General features: G+C 37.1%; 1 protein-coding gene across 10 annotated transcripts in view; it reads right to left on the bottom strand.

Annotated features, from left to right (window-relative positions):
• Positions 1–19,042, bottom strand: part of SH3GLB1 (SH3 domain containing GRB2 like, endophilin B1) — a 35,401-nt gene extending 16,359 nt beyond the window's left edge. For 2 of the 10 annotated variants that reach the window (XM_023258874.2, XM_023258875.2), the window contains exons 1-5: positions 18,645–19,042; positions 7,881–8,022; positions 5,099–5,227; positions 2,823–2,956; positions 1,379–1,471 (exon numbers count right to left, since the gene is read on the bottom strand). In XM_023258874.2, coding sequence (XP_023114642.1) covers positions 1,379–1,471; positions 2,823–2,956; positions 5,099–5,227; positions 7,881–8,022; positions 18,645–18,716 — 570 coding nt within the window. In that variant the 5' untranslated portion in view covers positions 18,717–19,042. The remainder of the gene's footprint in view (positions 1–1,378; positions 1,472–2,822; positions 2,957–5,098; positions 5,228–7,880; positions 8,023–18,644) is intronic. The other 8 variants (XM_023258876.2, XM_023258877.2, XM_045036138.1 and 5 more) reach the window with 8 other exon arrangements.
• Between the last annotated feature and the right edge of the window lie 4,559 nt (positions 19,043–23,601).

Below are 23,601 nucleotides of genomic sequence, written 5' to 3'. Positions count from 1 at the left end.
TTTTCCTGATTATGACATTAGTATCTTAAAAAAATCAATTTATACTTTACCACATAAATCTTTTATTAGCAACTAGAAACCAATCCTAATTTAGAGTCTCTTGCCACCTACAATGTTCATTTTTAAAGTTCTTATTCTGCAAAAAGCCTGTTTTGGGAAGTTAAGGTGTTCTTGATGATGACATCATAATAAATTCTGAGGTGAAACAGCCAGTGAATTTGGATTCAATGTTCTGTCAAAGATAGCTCTCCAGCAGTAACTAATACAGTGTCTTCCAAAGAGGAGCTGTCTAGAAAAAAATTTTTCTAGAAAAAAATTTATTCAGCTCATATAAGGTTTTGGGGTAATTTCATAAGACATCACAACCCAATACCAATTTTACCAGTTTTAAATTTCACTGTAAACCAAATGTCAACCTCTTCTTTCCCCAAACAAGAGAGCCACAGTCAACTTCTGCCAGCACTGTGGTTTATGTTCCTTAAGGCAATGGTTCTTGATGAGGACAGTGGTAGTTGAGTTGGGATCAGAAGGCAGGGGGAATGTCATGCCTCTTAACAAAACATATCCCTTAATATATGTTAAGAATTTGTTAGCCTTCTCTAATAAATTCAGACCGGTTTACATTGTACTATCGTAAAGGCATAAATCTCAAATCTGATTGACGTCTCCAATCTTTGGAATGGAAATATAAACAGTATAAATACTAGATTAAATAAGCTTATAAATAAAATCTTTCAATAAAGTTATAAATATATACATACATAAATCATTAAATTACTACATTTAATATAAACCCACTCTATTTAAAAAGAATAAACTGAGGTTGATTTTATGAAAAATATACCAGAACTTATGTATCCAAATGAGTTTCCTCCCCTGCAAAATAGTCACCTGGGAGTCCATGCTGCCACTGTTTGAATGGTTTTGGAATTCTTGGTGACAACTCCTTTAGCCAGTTTGACTCACATGTGAAAAGGAGTCCAGTTTAATTTTTACGTCACACACAAGCAATCTCAAATTTGATTCTTTCTAATCTTAATTACTATTTGTTTTTCTATTTCAAAGATAATAACCCTATCTCCAAAAGAATATTTTCTAACATTACTGATGATATTTAAAGAACATGATACAGCTTTAGGAGCTCTCACAATTTTTATTTTTTAGCAACAGGTATATTGCTGAAATAATACTACCTGTTGATATAACTATTCTGCATTGACTTGGATGCATTAAGCTCTGGTAAGTTTGTTTAAAAACACTAAAAGTCATAGTCTAGTCTTCATAATTAACTATAGCTTGCATGGTATAGGAGTAAAATATTTTACAAATTTTAAAGTTATCAACCTAGAATGTTTTTCTATTAAAAAATACTACTTACTGAGGCTCTAGTTTCTGCAGCTTTTGCCTTTTTTAGTCTGGTTTTCGCAGCATCCAAATCCAGTCTCTTATTTTGTAATAGTTTCCTTTCTTTCTATAAATATAGAAAAGAAAAAAAAGGCTAATGATGCTAAAGTCCAGTAAAAAGCATACACATTTAAAGTATTATTCTCCATTAAATATATGAATCATCTGCTAAAGATCTAGGATTACAAAATTGACTATGAAGTGACACTTGATTCCTTTTTCTCATGGTTTTCAATTTTAAAATAATGGAGACATTCTAGATGCTTGAAAAATCTGGGAAAGATGGCAGGTGATGGCAGAAACAAACGAATATTAATTTTAATATTTTGTGGTTTTGCTCTCCAGGAAATGTTTTGCTCTATCTTCTTGGTTGTCAAAATTGGGGGTGTGGGTGTGTTACTGAGTAGAAGCCAGGATGCTGCTAAATATCCTACAATGCAGTATGGCTCCCACAACAAAGAATTACTTGACTCAAAATGTCAGTACTGTTCAGGATGAGAATGTTTCAAACAGACTATCTAGGAAATACCTATGATAAAGGAGATATGGGCCTAGGGCAAAGTTTCTTGATACCTTAAGTGATCTACTTTAAGAACTATGCAGGTTCACTTAATGTGCCATAGCAGTGAATGCAGTTCTACTACTCCAAAGTGGAATTCCAGATTTCATATATCAAATTTCATCCTATTGACAATTTAATCTTTTAAATCATCTTTCAACTTGGTAGCTTTTCTTTTGTCTCAGGTGAAATACTTTTTACCCAGACAAATTCATTGTAAACATACTGAGTTTCTGAAATAAATTGTAATAAGAAATCTGCAAATTAAAGTTTAAAGTAGTATTTACAATAAAGAATAATCTTGCAAAAATCTTAGGAAAAAAATCCACCTAGATCTCCACTCTCCATCACTGAAACAAACAAAAAATAATACTAGGCTTGGGAAGGTGATATTTATTTCTTTGGCAATAAAACATAGCTGTGTGAAGAGAAGATAACAGGCTTCTAGGGATGCAAAAAACAGGAAGTTGAACAACCAGAAATATAGCTTCCAATAATTATTAGGTTTTTTGCTTCCAGTTTAAATGAATAGTTACGTGTCTATACTATCGTGATATTTTGTACCATATTTTTATAATAATTCCAGGAACTTCTCTACAAATTTTAATGCTGGTAATGGACAAGAATTGATGTAAAGTAATCTCAATAACACTACAGGGACACAAAAATAGAGTACATATCTTTAAGAGTCCTTTATTTTGGTTAGGTTTGTGTTCTGCTGGATATGCACCTAGCTAGATTATTTAAATTTTCTAATCTGCTACATCTACATGATCAATAAGAGGGTAAATTATTCATTAAAAACTGGAATTATATATCTTAATATTGTACTAAAAAAAGGGAACATTTTCCAACTCACAGCAATTGTTTTGTAATCTCCTTCTATAAAGTTTCTTAAAGGAGTGAGAAAATTTAAGGCTGATGTTTGAATCAGCTCTCTGTCTGCTGTTCCAATTCGTTTTTGTGTTTCTCCACATTTAATAAGGGCATTACCTGCAAAGGAAAAAAGTGTTGTTTGGTTTTTTGTGTTTTTTTTTTTTTCTTATTTTTACCATTTTCTGGTAATGTCAGAAAATAAAATCAGCAATTTGATCTGCTTTAAAGTTAGTTGTCACTTCTTTACTCAAGTAAAAAATAAAATAGAATTAACTGTAGTTAGTTTTATTTTAAAAGGTAAATTTAAGACTATAAATATCTAAATAAAAATGACAAAGGTGAAGTCCTTACCATACCATAGTTAATTGTACCAATTCAACCAATGGAACACAAGAGAATAAATATACTAAAAAGTATTTATGGTCATAGCTCAAACAGTGGAGGTATGTTTAGAAAAGCATTAATGCTTAAAATATTTTAATAAGTCAAAATCTGTCTTCTGTTTCTATATTAATGCGTGGGCCTCAAGTATCTTTAAATAATAGTATAAATTTGCATCTTAGGTTAAAGAAAAAGCCATGTTTTGTAACACATATACCTTAATGTTTAAATAGGACAAGTACAGTGGAAAATCGAGCAAATGAAAGGGAACCACAAGACCAAGGTTCTACTCCCAGGTCTACCTCTAATAAATTGTAATTCTATGGATCTTGATTCCTCCATGTTAGCATGAGATCAGATCTGATTGGCAAGGAGGATAATATAACACAGTAGTTAAGAGCGCCATGTTTGGATACATATCTCCATTTGAATTATTAGATGTAGGATTATGGATGAATTATGTAATCTAAGACTCAGTTTCTTTGTCTTCAAAATGGAGATAATTTATATTGTAAGTAGGATATAACTGAAGATTTACAGAAATAATATGTTGTGTAGTGTTAAGCCCAATGCCTGAAATACTCAATTGTTAGCTACTATCAATTACTAATAAATAGATTCACAAAGTCCAATTCCAATAATCAGGGTAGAGTGATTAATAGAATTACTATGGGTAAAAACAAACTAAGTGGATTAAAAAAGGAAAAAAATGTTCCTTTTGAATGTTCATGTCCCACTAGGCCTTCAGCTTGATGAAGGTAAGGGCTGCATGCCCTTTATGACCCCCAGCATCTAAATGCATCTGACACAAGCAGGCACAAAAAAATCTGTTTAATGTGTAAAATTTTTGTAAAATAGTTAAAATTTAGAAATAAAACAATAAAAATTTTAAGCATTTTCAGACTTCTGAAAGAAGTACATTTTGAAAACCACAATGTAAAAGTTTCAGTTGCATATCTAACTGCCAGTCAATGGATTAATGCCATTCATTATACAGTATTTAGGATATTTCCTTCTGACATAAAGGTAACTACTAAAACTTTAAGTTCATTTTGCTCCAGAATTTAGTAACTATTTTATAAATCAGTACTATATGAGGAAAATCATTTACCTAACATTTCATACCCACATAAAGACCAATTTCTTGCAGAAGTCTTAATAAAGAGAATTTTTAGCCATGAACAATAGGAAAAGACGCTACAGAAATCTGAAATAGTCTTATATTCTGAGAAAATTAGATTTGAGGGATAATGAGCTTCAGAGTTATACATTTAAAACGTCAATACAGCAACTAACAAAGCTGACATAACTATAAAGCATGATGATAGAAAATTTGAATTACATGAAGAAAACAGAATGAAATGTAATCCAAACATGTAATCCAAATAGTTATCCAGAGATAACCATTGTTAACATTTTTGTGGTATTAACATCATTGTGTAATGAAAGCACTAGTGATGTGTTCAAACACTATGTGCCAGGCATTTTATTATAGAAATCAATAAGCTCTCAAGAAAGCTTTAAAGAAATCATCTAGAGAAGACATATGTAAACAAAATTACAACATATCAAAAGAAGTACTCTAACAGAGGTTGCAAGATTCAATGGCAGTACCAGTAAGGAATTAATTCATTCAACTTTTTAGATCTAAAAAGATTAATGTGAATTCTCAGAATAATATATACTAAAAACATTACACTGAATTGCACGTATTTACTGGTCACCTGTATTTCTCACTTTATCTGAAATTTAAACATAAAAAATTTGAAGTTAAAATTGAGTCTACTAATATTTGGCAAATGTTAATGATGTCTCTAAGTAGTAAAAAATCTAAAAGGAAAGTTATTAACTTAGCAGATCTTTTTGCCTTTTGCTTACCATAAGCTGTTCCTGGGCCAAACTCAGTCCCTGCATCAATCATATATTGTCCCAAAAGTTCTGGGTTGTTTATACGACTTGGAGCTTTTCTATCCAGTTTCTCATAAACAAATTCTTCTATCCTGGCATCTAGGAGAAAGGTTTAAAACTATCAATGATTTCAAAAAAGTAAAACTACTTAAAAGACTTATTGTTTTTTTTTTCCCTCTGAGCCATTTATCACTCTGTAAAATAAACATGAAGTTAGCATGCTTCTAAGTACATATCTTAACAGAGAATTTTTAATTTTTATGCTGCAGTATTATATAGCTCAAAGAAACTTATACTTTAAAAATATGGTAAAATATTTTGGCACAAAAATACTTAAAGTAAAACTATTATACGATGAGTATTCTATGAAATTTTAAGAGTTGGTTATTCACTTAATACCTAATGAAGTTGCCTTTGTCCCACTCATACACAGTCTAATTTTTAACTTTGAATACATGTTCATTTCAATTTCAAAACCAGGGATTTCCAGCTATGAAAATATAGAGATAAGTCACCTATAAGAACTAAAGAGTCACATACTTCTAATACCCTTTACGTGCTTTTGCTTGCTCGCATGCTTTCTCTCTTTCCTAGAATCTAAATATAGGCATGGGAATTTAAGGAATAGAACAATCTAGGCATGGAACAGCCACAGACAGAGATTAGCAATACGGTATCTTGGCTTAATTTTATTTAATTTTGCTTAAAGTACAAGACATATCTCTCAGCATGTATTCACATTAACATTAAGGTTAAAATACAAAATAGGTTAAAAGCAATAATAGAAGGCTAGTGTACATGGAAAGGAAAAAAAAATCAGTAAAATCTGAATATAAACACTTGGTTAGTGTAATGTACATTACATTCACACCTATACTGTCACCCAATAATGAGGTATTTTAGAGACAAATGAGAAAAAGTCAGTTTCTAGAAATAATGATGAACTATGAATCAAACTTACAATCCAAAGAGAAGCTAAAATAAATAGGTCCCTTCTAAGCAACTCAGATAATTCCTCCACAAGTGGAAGCTTCACACAGTGCACTGAAAATTTAAAAAATGAACTAAACCAATAAAACAAACACTTCAGGAGCCAGCATAAGCATTAATCATAATACATAAAATAGGCTGCTGGAATAATACTTGCTTTTGTGGTAGACTCTGGAGCAGCGTCAGAAGTTTTTAAGCAGGACTTTTAAAACCTTTAAATTGGTTAAAACCCTAATGAGTCAGTCCAAAACATAACCATTTAAAAGATGTTAACTACATTTCAGAATTTCATTTTCTGACTGTGAGAGGGATTCTTAGCTTTGTTGCATTTCTATCTATTTGGTCAAAAGTTCAAAGTTGAATCCTATGTTGATTTCATTCAGTTAAGAAAACATTTGGTATGTTTAAACTAAATGTTCATTTCATTAGGGCCTCAATGGACCATAATAAAATCTTAAAAAAATCTGCAGGCAATTCTGCTATAATGCAATAAATATTTCTGAAAAACTCTAGGTTCTGGAAAATTGTACCCCCAAATTAACAGGGTTTAGAGTAAAATGAAGTTTGTGCCTGACCACTCATAATCTATGTAACTTTATAGTCAGAGCACAAACAAAAAACCCACTTTTTGTTTACTACTTCAGACTTAAAACACTAACGTAAAATTGTACTATATGAGCCACTGTAACTTTATGCTGATGAAATTCCCGTTTGCCAGTTGTGTATGAGTTTGCCATTCAGAAAAACATATAGAATAGACTACTTATGTGAGGAGCTCTGGACAGAGCAAGGAACAAAAGGCAAAATATCTACTACTTTTTTAAGATGTCATGGTATATAATTTAAGTAGCCTTAAATGAGTAAGAAATACCACTTGGTGTTCAAAGACAACAGGCTTCAAAGTGTGAAAGGCCTGTTTCAGAAGGTCACCACAGTTCAATTAAAATGTACAAAATTACTAATATTTTGTGTAGTGCTTCAGGTTCACAGAATAGCAATAAAGTTTAAACCTTGGAAGTTAGTACCTAAAAGTAAGCTTATGGAATTTCACAACATGGTCACAATACTGGGGCAAAGGGGAATGAAAACATTTGCTGCTTTGTTCTTCACTGTTGATGTGAGCTTGATAAAGCTCACAGTGAAAAGACTGGGTGTCAATACACCAAATTCAAGTTCAATTTCCACTTCTAACTGGCTAAGCTACACTGTATAAAATGCTAACTTGTGATTTGCAATTAATAAACAATTGTTGTACACCTTATCTGAAAGATTACTGAGATTGGTGATCTGAAACCTTAGAGTTGTCTGAAAATCAAATGGAATAATTTATGTAAAAATATAAAACTTAACATAAACATAAATAATTGGTAACTAAGTTTTCACATAATTTTTCCTTAATTATTTAGGGACAATTCCCCTGTATATATATAAAAAAAAAGGTTAATTTTTTTTCACAGCCTTCCTAACTCTTAAAATTAAAAGTCACTCCCTGAAATTGAGTTTTCAAGAGGATTCTACGAAGGCATGAAAAACACGATGTTAGTCCAGTTGTCAGAGGGTACACAGGTGTTTAGCACCCTCTTCTTCACCAAAAGCACAACACACAAACCCATAGACCCTAAAGCCACAAACCAAAAACTTCTGTTTTCCAATAGCTATCAAAACCTTTTTTGTTTGTTTGTTTATATTAAAAAAACCCCTACTAACAGTACCCTTTAATGAGATTAGTCAATAAGGCAGACAAAGGTAAAAAGTTTCTTACTTGGATTTGGCTGCAATAATACTTCAGTTTGTTTCATTATTTTTTCTGTCCATATTTTGGTACATTCAGCTTTGCTAAGAAGATTCTCTAAGTGAGCATCCAATTCTGTCTTCTCTGCCTGGCCAAGCTTTTCTTCTGTGAACTGTTATTAATTATAAAAAAAAATTAAATATACCTCAAACACATTTTAGGAACCTATATCAGTAATTAAAAACTCAAATCCAGACACTCCCAAACATACAAATAATTGTTTGCAAACCATTGCACTGAGTGCTTTTTTGCCCCTATAGAAATTTATCCATACCTCTTAATCTGGACCCTCTCTTAAGATTAACGTATATCCTCAGTTCTGCTAAAAATGTATGGTGTGAATTCTAGAGAAAATCTAGCATACTGCCTGGTATATAAGTATTTCTTACATATAAAGGTAGGATAGCATAGTGGTAAGGAGTAAGAATTTTGAGTCCATTGTGCTGAATTCAGATTCTGGCTGCACTGCTAATTGTGTGACCTGAGCAAGCTTCTGAATTTTTTCTTAGGTATCTACTATCATAAAAGAGAGATGATACATATCGTACAGTGCTTTGAGAATTAAGAGTATGTACGTAAATCACTTTGTTCAGTGTCTGGTAATTATTATTTTGAATTCAAAAAGGGCTGCTTATGTTAACGTGGCTTTGTATTAATGGCACTTTAATCACCTCCAGTTTAATGTGCTTTAATGGGATGTTCTGGGAAACTACCATTTGTTTCTTCAGGATATGTTACAACAATTGATCTATAGACTAACTTTTGGGGCATATCTTATTCATACTGTGGAGGCAGGTTTTAAAGATCATAAAATGTAGTTAAATATAGTCAGCATATCAATTTTTACTATCTTGAATGTGGTGGTTTTTGAGGAAAAGCAGCATTGCCCATTCAAGAACAAAGAGGTAAAAAGATTTCCATGTGCATTTTATGGGCACTTCTGAAGACTTTCAATTGAACACTAGCAGTGACGACTTGGGGGGGAAAAAAAAAGAAGTGATGACTCAGGCTGTTTACCATGCAAAATTTTCTTCTAGAATATGTGGCTTTCTCTCATCCTAACACAGGCATATCACTAGCACTAATTCTATACTCATTACTCATGACTCACTTCTGGGTAACAATGTAATGTTTACTGTGCTTTTTTCCCCCTTTTCATCTCTTAAAATATCTTCTGCTACTTCATTTTTCTGAGTTTTATTATCTGTTTCTTTCAGCATCCTTTTTATTGGTCTAATACTTTCTGTTGATTATCAGTTAACATTTTAGCTGAAAGGTCGTCTAGAATGTTATTCTTAGAGTCTGGTGTTAACTCCCCACTGAAGGTCTTGTTCAGGGGCTAGAAATATAAGCTTCAACAGCTTTTGTAAAGCCTTATGTCTTTTTGAGACTGGCTTATAGACAAGCCCTGACCCAGTGAGTGCAACTGAAAATAGCAGTTCCAAAGCTACTGCCTAAGCCCACAACCTTGCAATGTACTGTAACTGAGGATAGGAATAGGAGTTGCATTGGGCAAAAGGTCAAAACCCTGATGCCACGGTCAGTTGGGTAACTACTATAATTTCACTCTTAAGAGTGAACTCTGGTATTCTCTCTACAAATCCCTAAAGATTCTAGGCTACAGACCTCCTACAGAGGTTAGAATTTTACATGTTCGAGGTCTACCTCTAATGGTTAAATAGGTTATCTCCCAGATAAAGCAACCAATAGGAGGCAAACAAAGGAGGAAATACATCCAGGTTAACATGATCTATGAAGGCTGATCTACCAATAGAGAAAAATTCTTAACTTAGCACCTTAATAAGCATATGTATTTCTTTATTGCATTCATTCCTTCAACAAATATTTTTAAGTACCTTAATATGTGCCATGCACTATTCTAAGCACATGGGTTTAAGTAGCCAGAACAAAGTTTCTGCTCTTAGAAGCTTACATTTTAATAGAACAGACAATAAACAAGTAAACAATTCGATAATAAGGATACAAAAAGACAATGGATATAGGACCGACAAAGTTGGTCCTATTATTTTTTGAGTGACTGAACAATTAAATGAGTGAATTAATGAATTTGAGTGTAGAAGAAGGAAGAATTCATTCTGCAGGGAAAGGGAGAAGCAGGAGAATCAGGGAAGGCTTCAAAGGGAGAGGAATATGCAACCTGGGCCTGGAATGGGGAACAGGAGTTTGAAAGGTGTGAGATGTGGGTGGTTAGAGAAACAGCCTCTCTGAACAGGTAACAACTGATCTAAGAGCAAATGATAAGAAATGGGCTATGTAAAGATCTAAGGGAAGGGTATAAAGTCCTTTCATGACTGATCTTCCAGTTGCATTTCTAGAAGATTCACTAGCACCGCCTTCATACACGTTAGTTTTTTATAGAAGTCCTTAACAGGGAAGTCAGATGCCCAACCAACTGAGCGACCCAGGCGCCCCTGTTAAGGACTTCTGTAAAAAACTAACATGTATATAGGGCGCCTGGGTGGCGCAGTCGGTTAAGCGTCCGACTTCAGCCAGGTCACGATCTCACGGTCCGTGAGTTCGAGCCCCGCGTCAGGCTCTGGGCTGATGGCTTGGAGCCTGGAGCCTGTTTCTGATTCTGTGTCTCCCTCTCTCTCTGCCCCTCCCCCGTTCATGCTCTGTCTCTCTCTGTCCCAAAAAAAATAAGTAAACGTTGAAGAAAAAAAAAAAATTAAAAAAAAAAAAAAACTAACATGTATAAAGGCGGTGCTAATGAATCTTCTAGAAAATACTTCCGTATTTTTAACAGTGTCAGGGCTTAAGATAAATTAGAAAATGCCATATACCAAACTGTGCATTTTATACCAAATACTAAAAAAACCTAAAACCCAAAACCAAAATAAACTCTTATAACACATAGATAAGAATCACAACTGTAGTGATGAACATTTTGCCTAACGTGTCAGTGTTGCGATTCAATCTCACATCTGTTTAAATCACAGTCTCTTTATACTGTAAGACTTCCAGTAAATAGTTGCTGATTTAAAAAAATTAGTATTTTCTTCTACCCTTATATGAATATATTCTGTTTTTCCTTGCCTCTGTGTCTTTGTTCATAGCACTCTGGTCAGCTGTATCCTATAGTGCACCTCTGCTTCTTACATGATATTCAATAACCATCAACTTAAGGTTAACTTTAATCCTATCTAGAATGAGCAAAAAAAAAAAAAAAAAAAAAAGGTGCCAGTACAGAAACACACTGCAAATGTTATATATTTAGGTTGAAATTATACATTTATATTTTATTACTCAAACTTATAATTGTAAAAGACACAGTATCTCCCATGACTTTACTGTGGGGGTTTAAGGATTTTTTTTCTATCATTAATCAGCAGGTATGACATACTAAGGTAACAATATAGTATATTTAATACATACATTTTTCTCTAAAATATTTTAAAGAAAGCTTACAGAAAATGAGCTACATCAGCTAAATTTAGGCATTTTAAATTGTTAATAAAGATATTTATGGGGTATATATTTTCTTCTATTGTAAGTGAGATAAAGAATCAGCATATGACACAGTTCTTTTGCCATCAAGGATTTTATGATCTTAAGAATGCTGGTTAAACACAAACATGAAATTATAATAATGGCACCCTTCTGAGACAGACAGAAGACCTTTTCTTTCCAAAACAACCCCAAAAAAACACAAAATTCCTGGGGCGCCTGGGTGGCTCGGTCGGTTAGGCGTCCAACTTTGGCTCAGGTCATGATCTCACAGATTGTGGGTTCAAGCCTTGTGCTGAGCTCTGTGCTGATAGCTCAGAGCCTAGAACGTGCTTTGTATTCTGTCTCTCTCTCTGTCCCTCTTTAGCTCACTCTCTTTCAAGATAAATAAATATTAAAAAAAAAAACCTTTCCCTAATTACAAAAAATTTAAAACTTTACTTTAAAAAGTTTTTGTTTTCGGGGCGCCTGGGTGGCTCAGTCGGTTAGGCATCTGACTTCGGCTCAGGTCATGATCTCACGGTCCGTGAGTTCGAGCCCCGCGTCGGGCTCTGTGCTGACAGCTCAGTCTGGAGCTGTTTCGGATTCTGTGTCTCCCTCTCTCTGACCCTCCCCCATTCATGCTCTGTCTCTCTGTCTCAAAAATTTAAACAGAAATGTTTAAATAAACATTAAAAAAAATAATAAAAAATTTTTGTTTTCAACATATTTAAGTCCAAAATCACTACTAAGTTTGTAGTCTTCTGAGGATAACCAGTTGTTAGTTAAGAACAATAGTTGAGGGGCACCTGGGTGGCTCAATAGGCTAAGCGTCTGGCTCTTGATTTCAGCTCAGGTCATGATGGTGAAATCTGGTCCAACAACAGGCTCAGTGCTGAACATGGAGCCTGCTTAAGGTTCTCTCTCTCCTTCTCCCTCGGGCCCTCTCCCACACACATTCTCTCTCTCAAAACAAAACAAAACAAAACACAACAAAAAACACCCACAAAAAAACCCCTATAGTTTGATTTTAAGCATTTTAATGAACTTTTAGCAGTACCATTTAATAAAAACTTTCATGAAAACAACCTACAATGAAAGTCAGAATGTCCTGCAAATCCAAATCCAATGTTCTCTAAAATGTAATTTGACGTACAATTCTTTCATAATGATTTCATTAGGAATATAGTAAAATGACACGAGAACCGAAAGCTTAATAATCCCCTTCTCTTTACATATTTTCTTTACACATTTCTTTAAGGAAAGGACTGTCTTTGAGTCAGCCACATTATGCCAGACACTGTGATCCTTTCTTTACTACAGGATAGGCATCTAGCCTACAGGATTCTATACCATGCTTTACTACAAAGAGAAAAGCACAAGCAAAAAGACTGTATGATGAAAGACATCTATTTAGTATGAACTCTAACCATCAATTCTTTGAGTGGGTAAAGTAACATTTTAAAAGTTATCTAAACTTCTTAGGGTAAAATGTATAGCACAAATTCTGAATATAATGAATTCGTAAATTGTAAAATTAGATCCTTCTCAACTTATTCTCAATTTTGGCTGCTCTTTGGAATTACCTGGGCAATCTTTGAAAAACAATGATGCCAAATCCAACCACAAGGATTCTTCTTTAACTAGACTGAGATGCAGCCTGTAAAGATTTCTGAGGTAATTCTAAGTGCAACTAAGACTGAGAACTACTGTCCTAAGCTCATAGGTGATTATATTAACATCAGGTTAACCAACCATCTTCTATCAGTTAATTAACACCAACAGCACCATAGGATGTGAAAAGTTTTGGGTAACACTAAATATGTAAAGTTTTTACACAATCAGAAAATGTATGGACTTTGAATGTGACATGGTTTATTTAGTAGAATTTGAGAGACATGGTGAAGTTGTTGCAGTTTATATTCTATAGAAGAAACAGGATTTCAAAAGGGCTTGGGTGAGTGTTTGGTCATGTTAGAATTCCATCCAGATAGGATCTCACAGAAGTTAGTTGAGGGCAGCAGCATATTCATCTTTACCTCTAGGCTCAGACACACCATTGTTTGCTAAATTAAACTGGAGATGAAAGCCAAGCTTGCAACTAAATTTTAAAGACTTTTTTTTCCCCCTCAGAAAATAGCTGGCATTCATGAAGTTTATACAGTAACTTCAGTAGGCAGTTCAAAGGAAATATTAGAAAATTAAACTCCTAAGTAATTTAAGTTGAAAATATTTTTTTTAGAAACAATATGGTCTTATTTTAAAGATGGTGAGCAAAATTTTGCTTCAATATCAATTCTGAAGTAAAAATGTGTCCACTTGGAACATTTATCAAGTGAAGTAACAGAATAGTACTTCACAAAATGGATATTTACTGCAAAGAATAAAATACTTAATTATGATAAATTGGGGTTAGCCTATGAAGTCTATGAGGGCAGAGACCAGGTCTCCTTTACTTTTGTACTTCAATGCCAAGCACCCAGAAGGTACTCAATAAATACAGGTTAAATTGAACAGTTTAAAATTTTAGACTGGCATTAGTCAACTTCAACTTCAGCAGATTTAATGTTAGAAAAACGCTAATAAAAATAACAAATTATTTAACATACTAAATGATTCAAAGAGTAAACTTTGAATATGGATACCCTGCCTGACTAAAATGACAGAAACTTTTTTCTTTCTTTCTTTTTGAGAGAGAGAGAGACAGAGAGCGAGCACGAGCAGGGGAGAGGGGCAGAGGGAGTGAGAATCTTAAGCGGGCTCCGTGCTGAGTGGAGGTTCACGACCCTGGGATCACGAGCTGAGCCGAAATCAAAAGTCAGATGCTCAACCAACTGAACCACCCAGGTACCCCCTAAAATTATATAAATAAAAGAACGATGTTGGATATTGTGAGATGGGAATAAGAAACAGAGTTGATTCCTTAGGACATACAAACTTATAAGGATGTGAAAGCCATAGAGTAATAGAATTTTACAGCTCCAAGGACCTTCATTAGAAGAAAAAAAAAGCCAAATGATCATACAGAATTGAAAAATGACACAAGATTTCACATCAAGCTCTTGGGGTCTGAGATGGACTGAAGTTTCATCCAGAGGGAAGGAAAAGACTACACAGAGAGAGGGTGGAGGGCACTGAAGAGGAATTTAAATGTATGAACAAAAGTCTACAGTTAGAAAAGTACAAGATATTTTGGAAATTAAAAAATAATTTGATAGGAATACAGTGTGTATACATGAGTGAAAAAAAAGACAAGGCCAGAAAGGAGTATGTAATACTCAACTAAGGAGTCTGGACTGAAAAGACAGATACTAAGACTAAATGGCTTTTAAGACCCTAATAAAGTAACAATTTATGGAGGATAAATTACCTGATGCTTTTGTATTCTACTATTTTGAGGGAGTTAAGAACAACAAAAGCACCCAAATGGAATAAATATTCCTACTGATTTATACATTTTACCTTAATATTCTTTCAAAGTGGCAAGGCATATAAATATAGCCCAACGCAGTGCTTGAACTCAAACTGTTGTGATCACGACCTGAGCCGAAACAGACAGTTGGACCCTTAACCGACTGAGCCACCCCTGTGCTCCCATATAAACAGATTTTATAAGGGAGTAGAGTGATGAAACCAATTTGTGTGTTTAATAGTCTCTCTTTTTTTAAAACAGGGAATGTTTACTTTTTAATCTGAAAACTTTTAAGTACAATGAAAAAAAGATATGGCAGTTGGCCACCAAGAGCATGACCTATTCCTTAAGGTATAATTCGATTTGAATAGAAATTATTATTCAGAAATGTGAAAGCTGAATTCCATTCCTACTGTTTTTATTACTTATAATGAGTAACTGGCATAGCTCTTACCCTATTCTTAGCATGAAACTTGGCACTGGGCACTATACTGATGTCAACTCAATTTAGACTGGGAATTCAGTTATTAACTAAATAGCAAAATGACAAAGCAGTGTTTTTGTTGAAAATTACTACACAGCATTCCAAATTTCACATGTTGCATTTTGGAATCATCTTTTGCTTCTTACATGATTAAAAAAATAGTACTGTGTAAAAGGTCAAACATTCAAAAGTATAATAGTATATTGAAACTCAGCTTCATAACTGGGAACATTCTGCCATTGTTTCAACTACTCCCTTTTTCTCTTCTAGAATATTTTAAAGCAATCCTCAGATATAATATACCTTCTACATAAATATTTCAGAACCTATTTCTAAGAAATACAGACTTAATAGAAAAATAATATTTAAGGAGTCTGTTCCTCCTGAAATTTTGCCCTTCTCAGTAAATCTCAAGCCAAAACCTCATAGTCATCCATAACACATCTTTCCCTCCTAGCCTCAAGCCAATTTGAGAAGCAATACTGAATAGGTTCTGAATCTTCCCTGCTATTACTATCACCTAAGTCAATATCACCTTTTGCCTATCCTATGGCCACAGCTCCCTAACTGATAACCCTGGTAACCCAGAACCTCAGGGTCTTCATACTTTTTCCCTCTGCCTAAAACGCCTTTCCTCCACAAAATTGGAATGGTCACTTCCTTGAGGTCTCTTGGAATTTGATCCTGTTGGAAAGACTTGTCCTGAATCATATATCTCTACAACCTGGCAAAAACCACCATCCCCGCCATTAACATATCACTTCTGGCCTTTTTCTTCATCACCACCTGATGTATTTACTAATTTGTCTTTTGCTAGATTATAAGCTCTACGAGAACAGGTATTTTGCTGATTTTATTCACCAGTGTATCACCAGAGTCCAAAATAGTAGTGTAAGACAGACATGGCAGTAGGCACTTAAGTATTTAGTACTGAGAATAATTTGATAGCTAAGATTAGGACAGAATTTAAAAACTAAAGGATTTGAAGCAATGAGCAATTAAAATCCATCTGAAAAGTACATCTTTTGAGAGCTTTGCTAGATTTATTTTTTTATTATTTAAAAAAAATTTTTTTTAACGTTTATTTATTTTTGAGACAGAGACAGAGCATGAACGGGGGAGGGGCAGAGAGAGAGGGAGACACAGAATCGGAAGCAGGCTCCAGGCTCTGAGCCATCAGCCCAGAGCCCGACGCGCGCTCGAACTCACGGACCGTGAGATCGTGACCTGAGTTGAAGTCGGACGCTTAACCGACTGAGCCACCCAGGCGCAGGCTAGATTTATTTTTTAAATCAAGTCTACTAACAATTTAAATCAAATTCTAAAAATCGACCAATCAATCAAATTCTAGTACATGTGTCTTATTTAAGCACTGTGGATTCTATACCTGAAAATACATCTCTCTTTAAAAGGGTGGCAATACAACATCAAATCTCTGCTTGGCAAACAAAATCTTTGGGAATCAGCAATAAAAAATATTGAAGGCCTCTTTTCAGTCAACATTAAGTCTCACAAATCAAATCATTTCAGACTCTCAACCACTTACTCTCCTTGCACTTGCCTTTTAACTATCGGAAGTAGGCTAATTTAAATCAATAAATCATTTTAACCGATGTCTTCACAATATAGCATATGTTTTATTTTTAAAATGTTTGTTTATTTTTGAGAGAGAGCAAGCAGGGAAGGGGCAGAGAGAGAGGGGGGACAGAGGATCCGAAGCAGGCTTGGCGCTGACGGCAGAGCCCTATGAGGGGCTCGAACTCACCAAACCTGAGATCATGACCTGAGCTGAAGTCAGACGCTTAACCGAGCCACCCAGGCCAAATGAACCATCTACAGCTTATATTTTAATGAAGGAGGAGGAGATAAGGGTTAAGGCAGCTAGCTTATTACTCACCATGCAGATTTTGGAACTTAGAAATCAACACCTAGAAGGAATTTCCCACTGCCTTAAGTATTATCTGCTTAAGTGTTATTGAAATGCTCAGATTGTATTAGATGATCTTTAAAGTCTCTCCAGTCTGCAACATTCTCTATTCTATACCTGCAATGCCTACTCCGCAAGACAGAAGCAGCTTTCAATGAGTAGTAGATCAGGCAGCACTTGGCTATTTACTAGCCATGCAAGTTAAACAAGTAACTTAACCTCTACGAGGCTGTTTCCTCATATATAAAAGGGGTTAACAGCATCTATCTGGCAAAGTTCCAGAAAGGACAGTAAGATAATCTGTCAAATGCCTTGCATATGTTTGACAGTTTTTTTCACAATATAGGCAGCTATTACCTAGCTCGACTTCTACCATTCTCTTGCCAAGAATAATGCAATGTTAAGATCAACTCCGCCAATGAAACTGGGGTAAAGGAGAAAAGTAATAAGGCAGTGCAACTGACTTACATTTCAGTATCAGTTTGGTATGTGTATTAGAAAATTATTTTTGTTTTCTCTTTACAAAAGGGAATGTTGTTGCTACTATGACTATGTCATTAATTTAAGCACCAGACTGTTTATAACTCATGTTGTGGTGAAATTTACATCTGTTCATAGATTTAACCGAGTTGACATAATGTGGGTGATAGCTGGGGAAAACTGTCCAAGTTCCCGAGTGCTGACACTTCCTTGACTGCGGAATGCCGCAAGGCGGCTAAATTTCCCCCTTACAGTGTATTTGAAATACAACAACTCTGACAACACGCATAACGCGAATCTTCCCCTCCAGCGTCTCCTTGTCCTGCTGCCGATGCTCCTCATTTTGAGAACGAGGTGGGAACCCCCAAACTCCAGGCTTCCCAAGGCCTTGGCAGAGTATGGACGCCAACCGACGATCTCCATTTCGCCCGCGGACCGCCCTAAGCCCAGGGACCTTCCTTTCAGGGAGAGAGAGGACTGGAAGGAACTGCGCTGGCAGCTCTTTCGGTTCAGGGGCAGGAAAAGGAAACTTCCTTCTTGGACTCGGCGAGGAGAGGGAGAGAGACGAAAGGAAAGGGTGGGGGTGGTGCAAGAAAGGCCCGTCTCTCTCGTTACCGCGCCGGGCTAGCAGGGCCTTTGCCCTCCCCGGGAGGGCGGCCACACCAGCCCTGGCGATGTGGGGCCAGAAAGGCGGGCGGTGCTGTCTCTCGGTCCGGAGCCGAATTCAAGGTGTCCTCCCGGGGCGGAGGAAGCTCCGCACCCTCTCCCCACCCCGCCTCGCTTCCGGGGAAGCGGCGGTTGAACTGGAAGGGGGCAGAAAACCGCCGCCGTGCCCGGAGGGGGCACCAGGCCGCGCCCATCATCCAGGCCTCCGGCCGCAGGCCTGCCAGCCGGTCCGTGTGGTCGGGTGCGGGGAGCGCCGCCGCCTGGCCCGGCCCCTCCTCGGCCCTCTCGGGCGCCACCCTTTCCCCCCCACCGCGGTACCTGCACAGCACGACTGAGGAAGGTGCCCGCGTCCGCCGCCAGCTTCTTCACGTTGAAGTCCATGATGTTCATCCTGGGCGGCGGCAGCCGGGCGGAGCTGCCGGCTGACTTAGCGGGGAGGCGCCGAGGCCGGGCTGGGGCACCGGGCGAGAGTGGCGGGGGCAGACGTGGTAGGTGGAGGGAGGCGGCGCCAGCCCCGCCGCAGCAGCTGTCGTTTCCGCGAGGGGGAAGCCAGAGGGTGGGGCGAGGGGAGAGAACGAGCGGGGCGGGCCGCGCGCCCGGGTGGCGGCGGGGGCGGCCGAGACGTCGGGCCTGCTCCGCCGAGTCTGGCGCTAGCGTCGGCGCTGGCGGCCGAAAGCTTGAAGGAGACTGACGGACTGGTAATGAGCTGTATGGGGCGGGGTCCCGGACGGAGGAAGCCCCGCCAGCCGCGGGGTGGAGCCTTTTCAGAGGTTGTCGCGGGAACAGCGACCCCTTCTGGACCGCCGCGGCGCAGTCGCGGGGCGCGCCGGAAGCTCGGCCAGCTCCACCGGAGGGAGGGGCATGTTAGCTCCCAGAAGTGAGTAGGGAGTCGTGGGGGCCCTGGTTTGCAGGTTAGCCGCTGAAAACTGAGAGCAGAGACAACCCAAATCCCCCGTTTTGCTTCAAGGGAAAATATGAAAATTGTAGCACAGATGACGATATTATGAAATTACAACCAACAGATAACTCCTTAGCATCTTGTAGCAGCCACGCCCCGCTGATCCCTGACGCCTGGTGGCACTCGATTTACGTTTGCTGAGCAGGGCTGAGTTTATAGTTCCCACTGAGTGTGTTGTTCATTAAGGATTACTGAGAATCTTCTGTGTACCAGGACTGAATCAGGGACTGACATACCGTACTGAACAAAACTGTCCCTGGTCTCAAGGAGCTCTCAGTTGGGTTACTTGACAATCTTCGGGCCCTTCACCCCCACCAGAAGCTCCGTTAACTATTTGCTGCTGCGGGGGTTTTGAGTGCCTTAAGGCAGCAAGCCCACGCTGGATTATTCGAGCAACACAACACAAGCCGCCTACTGTGTGCAAAGTACGGTGACGGGGGATACAAAGTGCCAGGTGGGAGACACAAGGAAGTATAAAATGGTGAGTGAGATGGAATAACTCTTAACCCTTAACATTCAGTGTGGGGAATTTTAATAACATGAAAATATGAAGTGAAATCTGTTCAAAAGCCCATAATGCCAAGTAACTTCCAAAGCAGCTCTCACGATACGACCTATGCTTGAACTAAGTTAAAACAGGCGATAGCACAGAGGGAGAGACAGTATTTCAAGAATGAAACACTCCATGTTATTTTTTTTGTCACTGTATCCTTTTGTTACATTAGGGCTGGGAAAATACGGGCCCAGCAGGCAATGAAATGAGCTCATGTTTTACTGAAGCAGCAGAGAAGCAGTAGCTATTGTTAACGGCTGAAAGATTAGTTCCTGAAGACATAAAGAACAGCAGATTCATACAAATATTTGTATTCTTTTATTCTCTGTGGTGGTGACAGAAACACCCACTTCTTTCTAAGGTAACTCCAATAGAATGAGTCTCCAAGACCAAAATTGCTGCATGTATATTTCATCTCAACCTATTTTCCCAGAAATATGGAAAAGGAAGTATGTAATCAGGAATCCTGCTTTTCATTTATTGTCTATTTTAGGTTTTTATGTGGAAATGCACTTTCTCTCTTTCCAGATGTCTGTCTTCACAATAAATATGTTTGCCATCATTTATGTCCATTCTAGTTTAAAATCACAAAACTGTGTCCACCATTATAGGAAAAAACTCTGAATCCTGTCCTCAAACATGTAGATCTTCCTAACTTGAAAAAAACGTCACTTCTTTTTGTTGAGCCCTTTAGAGTTTTAATACTGTTTCTCTTGTTTCACAAATTCATAAGACTCGTGTGTTGCCTGTATTAACTTACTATCCGTTTCCTGCCTGATTCAATGCAGTTGACTTCTATTTCTGTAACTATACCTAAACAGCATTCTTGAGGTTGCCTGTTCTGTTCATGATAAACTCATTGGCCTTTTCTCAGACTTCCACAGTGACTGTATTCAGTGCCTTCCCTGCAATACACCCCTTTCCAGGCCCTTATTGTTTGCTGGCCTTCCCAGTACCTCCTCGACTTTCCCATTCGACTCTGCTGGCACTTCTGATGGCTTTAATGCAGGTATTCCTTAAACTCAATGTTCAGCACTTTTTTTGTTTTCTCTCTCTCTCTTTTTTAATGTTTATTTCTCTTTGAGAGAGAGAGAGAGAGAGAGAGAGAGAGAGAGAGCGAGCACAAGCAGGGGAGGGACAGAAAGACATAGAATTCGAAACAGGCTTCAGGCTCTGAGCTGTCAGTGCAGAACCCACTACGGGGCCAAACCAATGAACTGGTGAGATCATGACCTGAGCTGAAGTTGGAAGCTTAAGCGACGGAGACACCCATGTGCCCCTGTTCTCTTTTCTTTGATTAGTTTCTTAATCCATATTTATACCGCTTCATTCTTTTATGCATTCATTCAGTAAATGTTTTTTGGATATCTACTCTGTGCCGCATGGCATTATTCTTGTGTCTAGGAATATAGCAGGCAACAAGACAGCCCTTGCTCTCATGGGAGTTTATAAATAATTCCTAAGACAGAAATTGAATAAGTACAATGTGATGAAATGCCTAGGAGGAATCCAAAGTGCTCTTAAACGTTCACTTCCAGCCTGTACTTAGTAACTTGAATTCTAATTTGGATGGTAGGTCTTTCTGTAAGGGTTCTAGATTACCTTTTAATGCTTTCTTTAATCTGTTCCTTATAGTAACTTCTTATTCCAATACAAAGTATTATGAAAGTGATGTTTTTAAGATCATACAAAGTGTTGAATACCTGAAATCTTCCCCAAAATTTTTAGCTTAAAAAATAAATAAAACCTTTATTAAAATGGTATTGTAGGTAGTATGATATGCATTTAAAATTTTTTTGTTGTTGTTAGTGGCTGACAAGATGTTCATTACCTCATACCTAGACCAGTGACATCTAAAGTGGTGGTTTATATGTACCTCATTGGGGTGTGCAATATGATCCACTGGGGTGCTGAAAAAATATTGGAACGTTGGTTTGTATTTTATCTAACAAATAGAAAAAAATTTGTTTCACTAAGTTTTTAAAAAAATATAGATTGACACTGGTGTTCTCACTTTACATTTATCAGGTAGACACATGTCACAGATAGTAAATGAGGATCTTAAGAGAATAATGGGAACTTCTCAACTTGGAAGAGTTGAAATTAGTAATTTCCTTTGATTGTTTGCATCAGCTTATGATAACATAATACAGTGTGGCTGATTAAGTGTATCTGTAAATTACATTATCTGTCTAGTTTTCACTAAATAAACCTTCACAAAAATGGGCAAGTAGCCTAAAGAATTTCCCCCAAAGAAACCATCATTAAAAGTAAGGAAACAAGAAATTCCAGAATCAAGTATTTTGGGAAGGTTGTTGAAATATGGATTAAAAGATGATTTGCAAAGTAAAACACAGTCTGAAAACTATAAAGTATAAAAGTTTGTGTAGGATTGGGTGAGAGTGAGAGGAAGGGGGTATTAGTAGGGTAAGAGAGGTGATAGTGATAATTAAGACTTCTTAGGCTGACTTTTGATTGAATTTATCTGGAAGGATGAGGTTTGATGGTGGGGAGAGATGATCAGGCTTTTAATTTATAACATGTTTGCAGTGTGGCTAATCAATTGGGGAGGGACAAAGACAGGTAGGAAGAACAATTAAGATTCTGTTATCAAAACTTTTCTTGTACTCTCCTATCTTGAAATCTTAAATTTAGAAATCTCATTTTGGCCAAAATTGCCTCTCATTTGACCTCTCTGATTCCTTTACTCATTTAGTGTGTTCTTACTATCATCAAGGGCTACAGTCCCATGACTCATTACTATTTACCGATTTTTAACTCTCACCAGAACTCACAGTTCCCATCATCCTTCTGGCCCATCAGCCTACGTTCCCAGATGAATGTTTTCTCTGTTCATGCTCTCAAACTGTCAAGTGTTGTTAGGGGAAAATTGCACAACATTGTAGGTGGATGCTACTACCAATGCATGATTGCCTATTTCCGTTGAACCTTTAACTGCCTAGAAATGCTTTTACTTCTTCCTAATCAACTCCTTTTCACTCTCTCTGCAGACCCTACTGCAAAACTTCACCACTCTCCTTAAGATTCCTACTTTATTCTCATATACCCTTACTCTCAGCCTTTGATACTTTTTCTTTACAGAGAAACTATATATCATAAAGCGATTTGGCAGCTCCTTCAATCAAATTCCCTTATTTCCACCTTTTATCCTTTCCACCCCCACCCTCTGCACACTCATCATTATTACCAAATGCTTCAAAGGAAAAGGTATCCTAGGTGTTGTCTTCTGAGTCAAGCTATTGCCTCTTAATCTTGGCTGTGCATTGGCATCACCTGGAGAGTTTAAGCAACCACTGGTGCCTCATCCCCTCCTCCAGAATGTGGACTGGGCATTGGGATGTTTAGAAGCTCCTCCAGGTGATTCTAATGTGTGCCTGAGGTTGAGAATGAACCCATCATCCGATGGGAACGTGCTCCCCCCCAGTCTATCCTTTGCTAACAGGTAGATTCCATTTCTCTTACTGGATTGAGTCCTCAAGGGCAGAAACCATTTATTGTTAATTTTTATACTTTTATGGTCTATATTCTCAGCAACACAGTGGATTCTCCATTTGTTAAATGAATAAGCAAATCAAGATGTATACAGTTTTTTTTTGTACCCCTCCTCTCCTATCTAAACATCCAACTACAGTGCTTAAATATTTCCAGCGCTGAGTTTCCTTTTCTTTAATGTCGTTTTTCTTCTTGGATTTCCTGTAATGGTAAATTGAATTATATGCACCAAGTCACCTAAGCTAAAAATC

This window comes from Felis catus, chromosome C1 (assembly GCF_018350175.1).
Source record: "Felis catus isolate Fca126 chromosome C1, F.catus_Fca126_mat1.0, whole genome shotgun sequence".
NCBI lineage: Eukaryota > Metazoa > Chordata > Mammalia > Carnivora > Felidae > Felis > Felis catus.
This window is presented reverse-complemented; position numbering and strand designations above follow the sequence as displayed.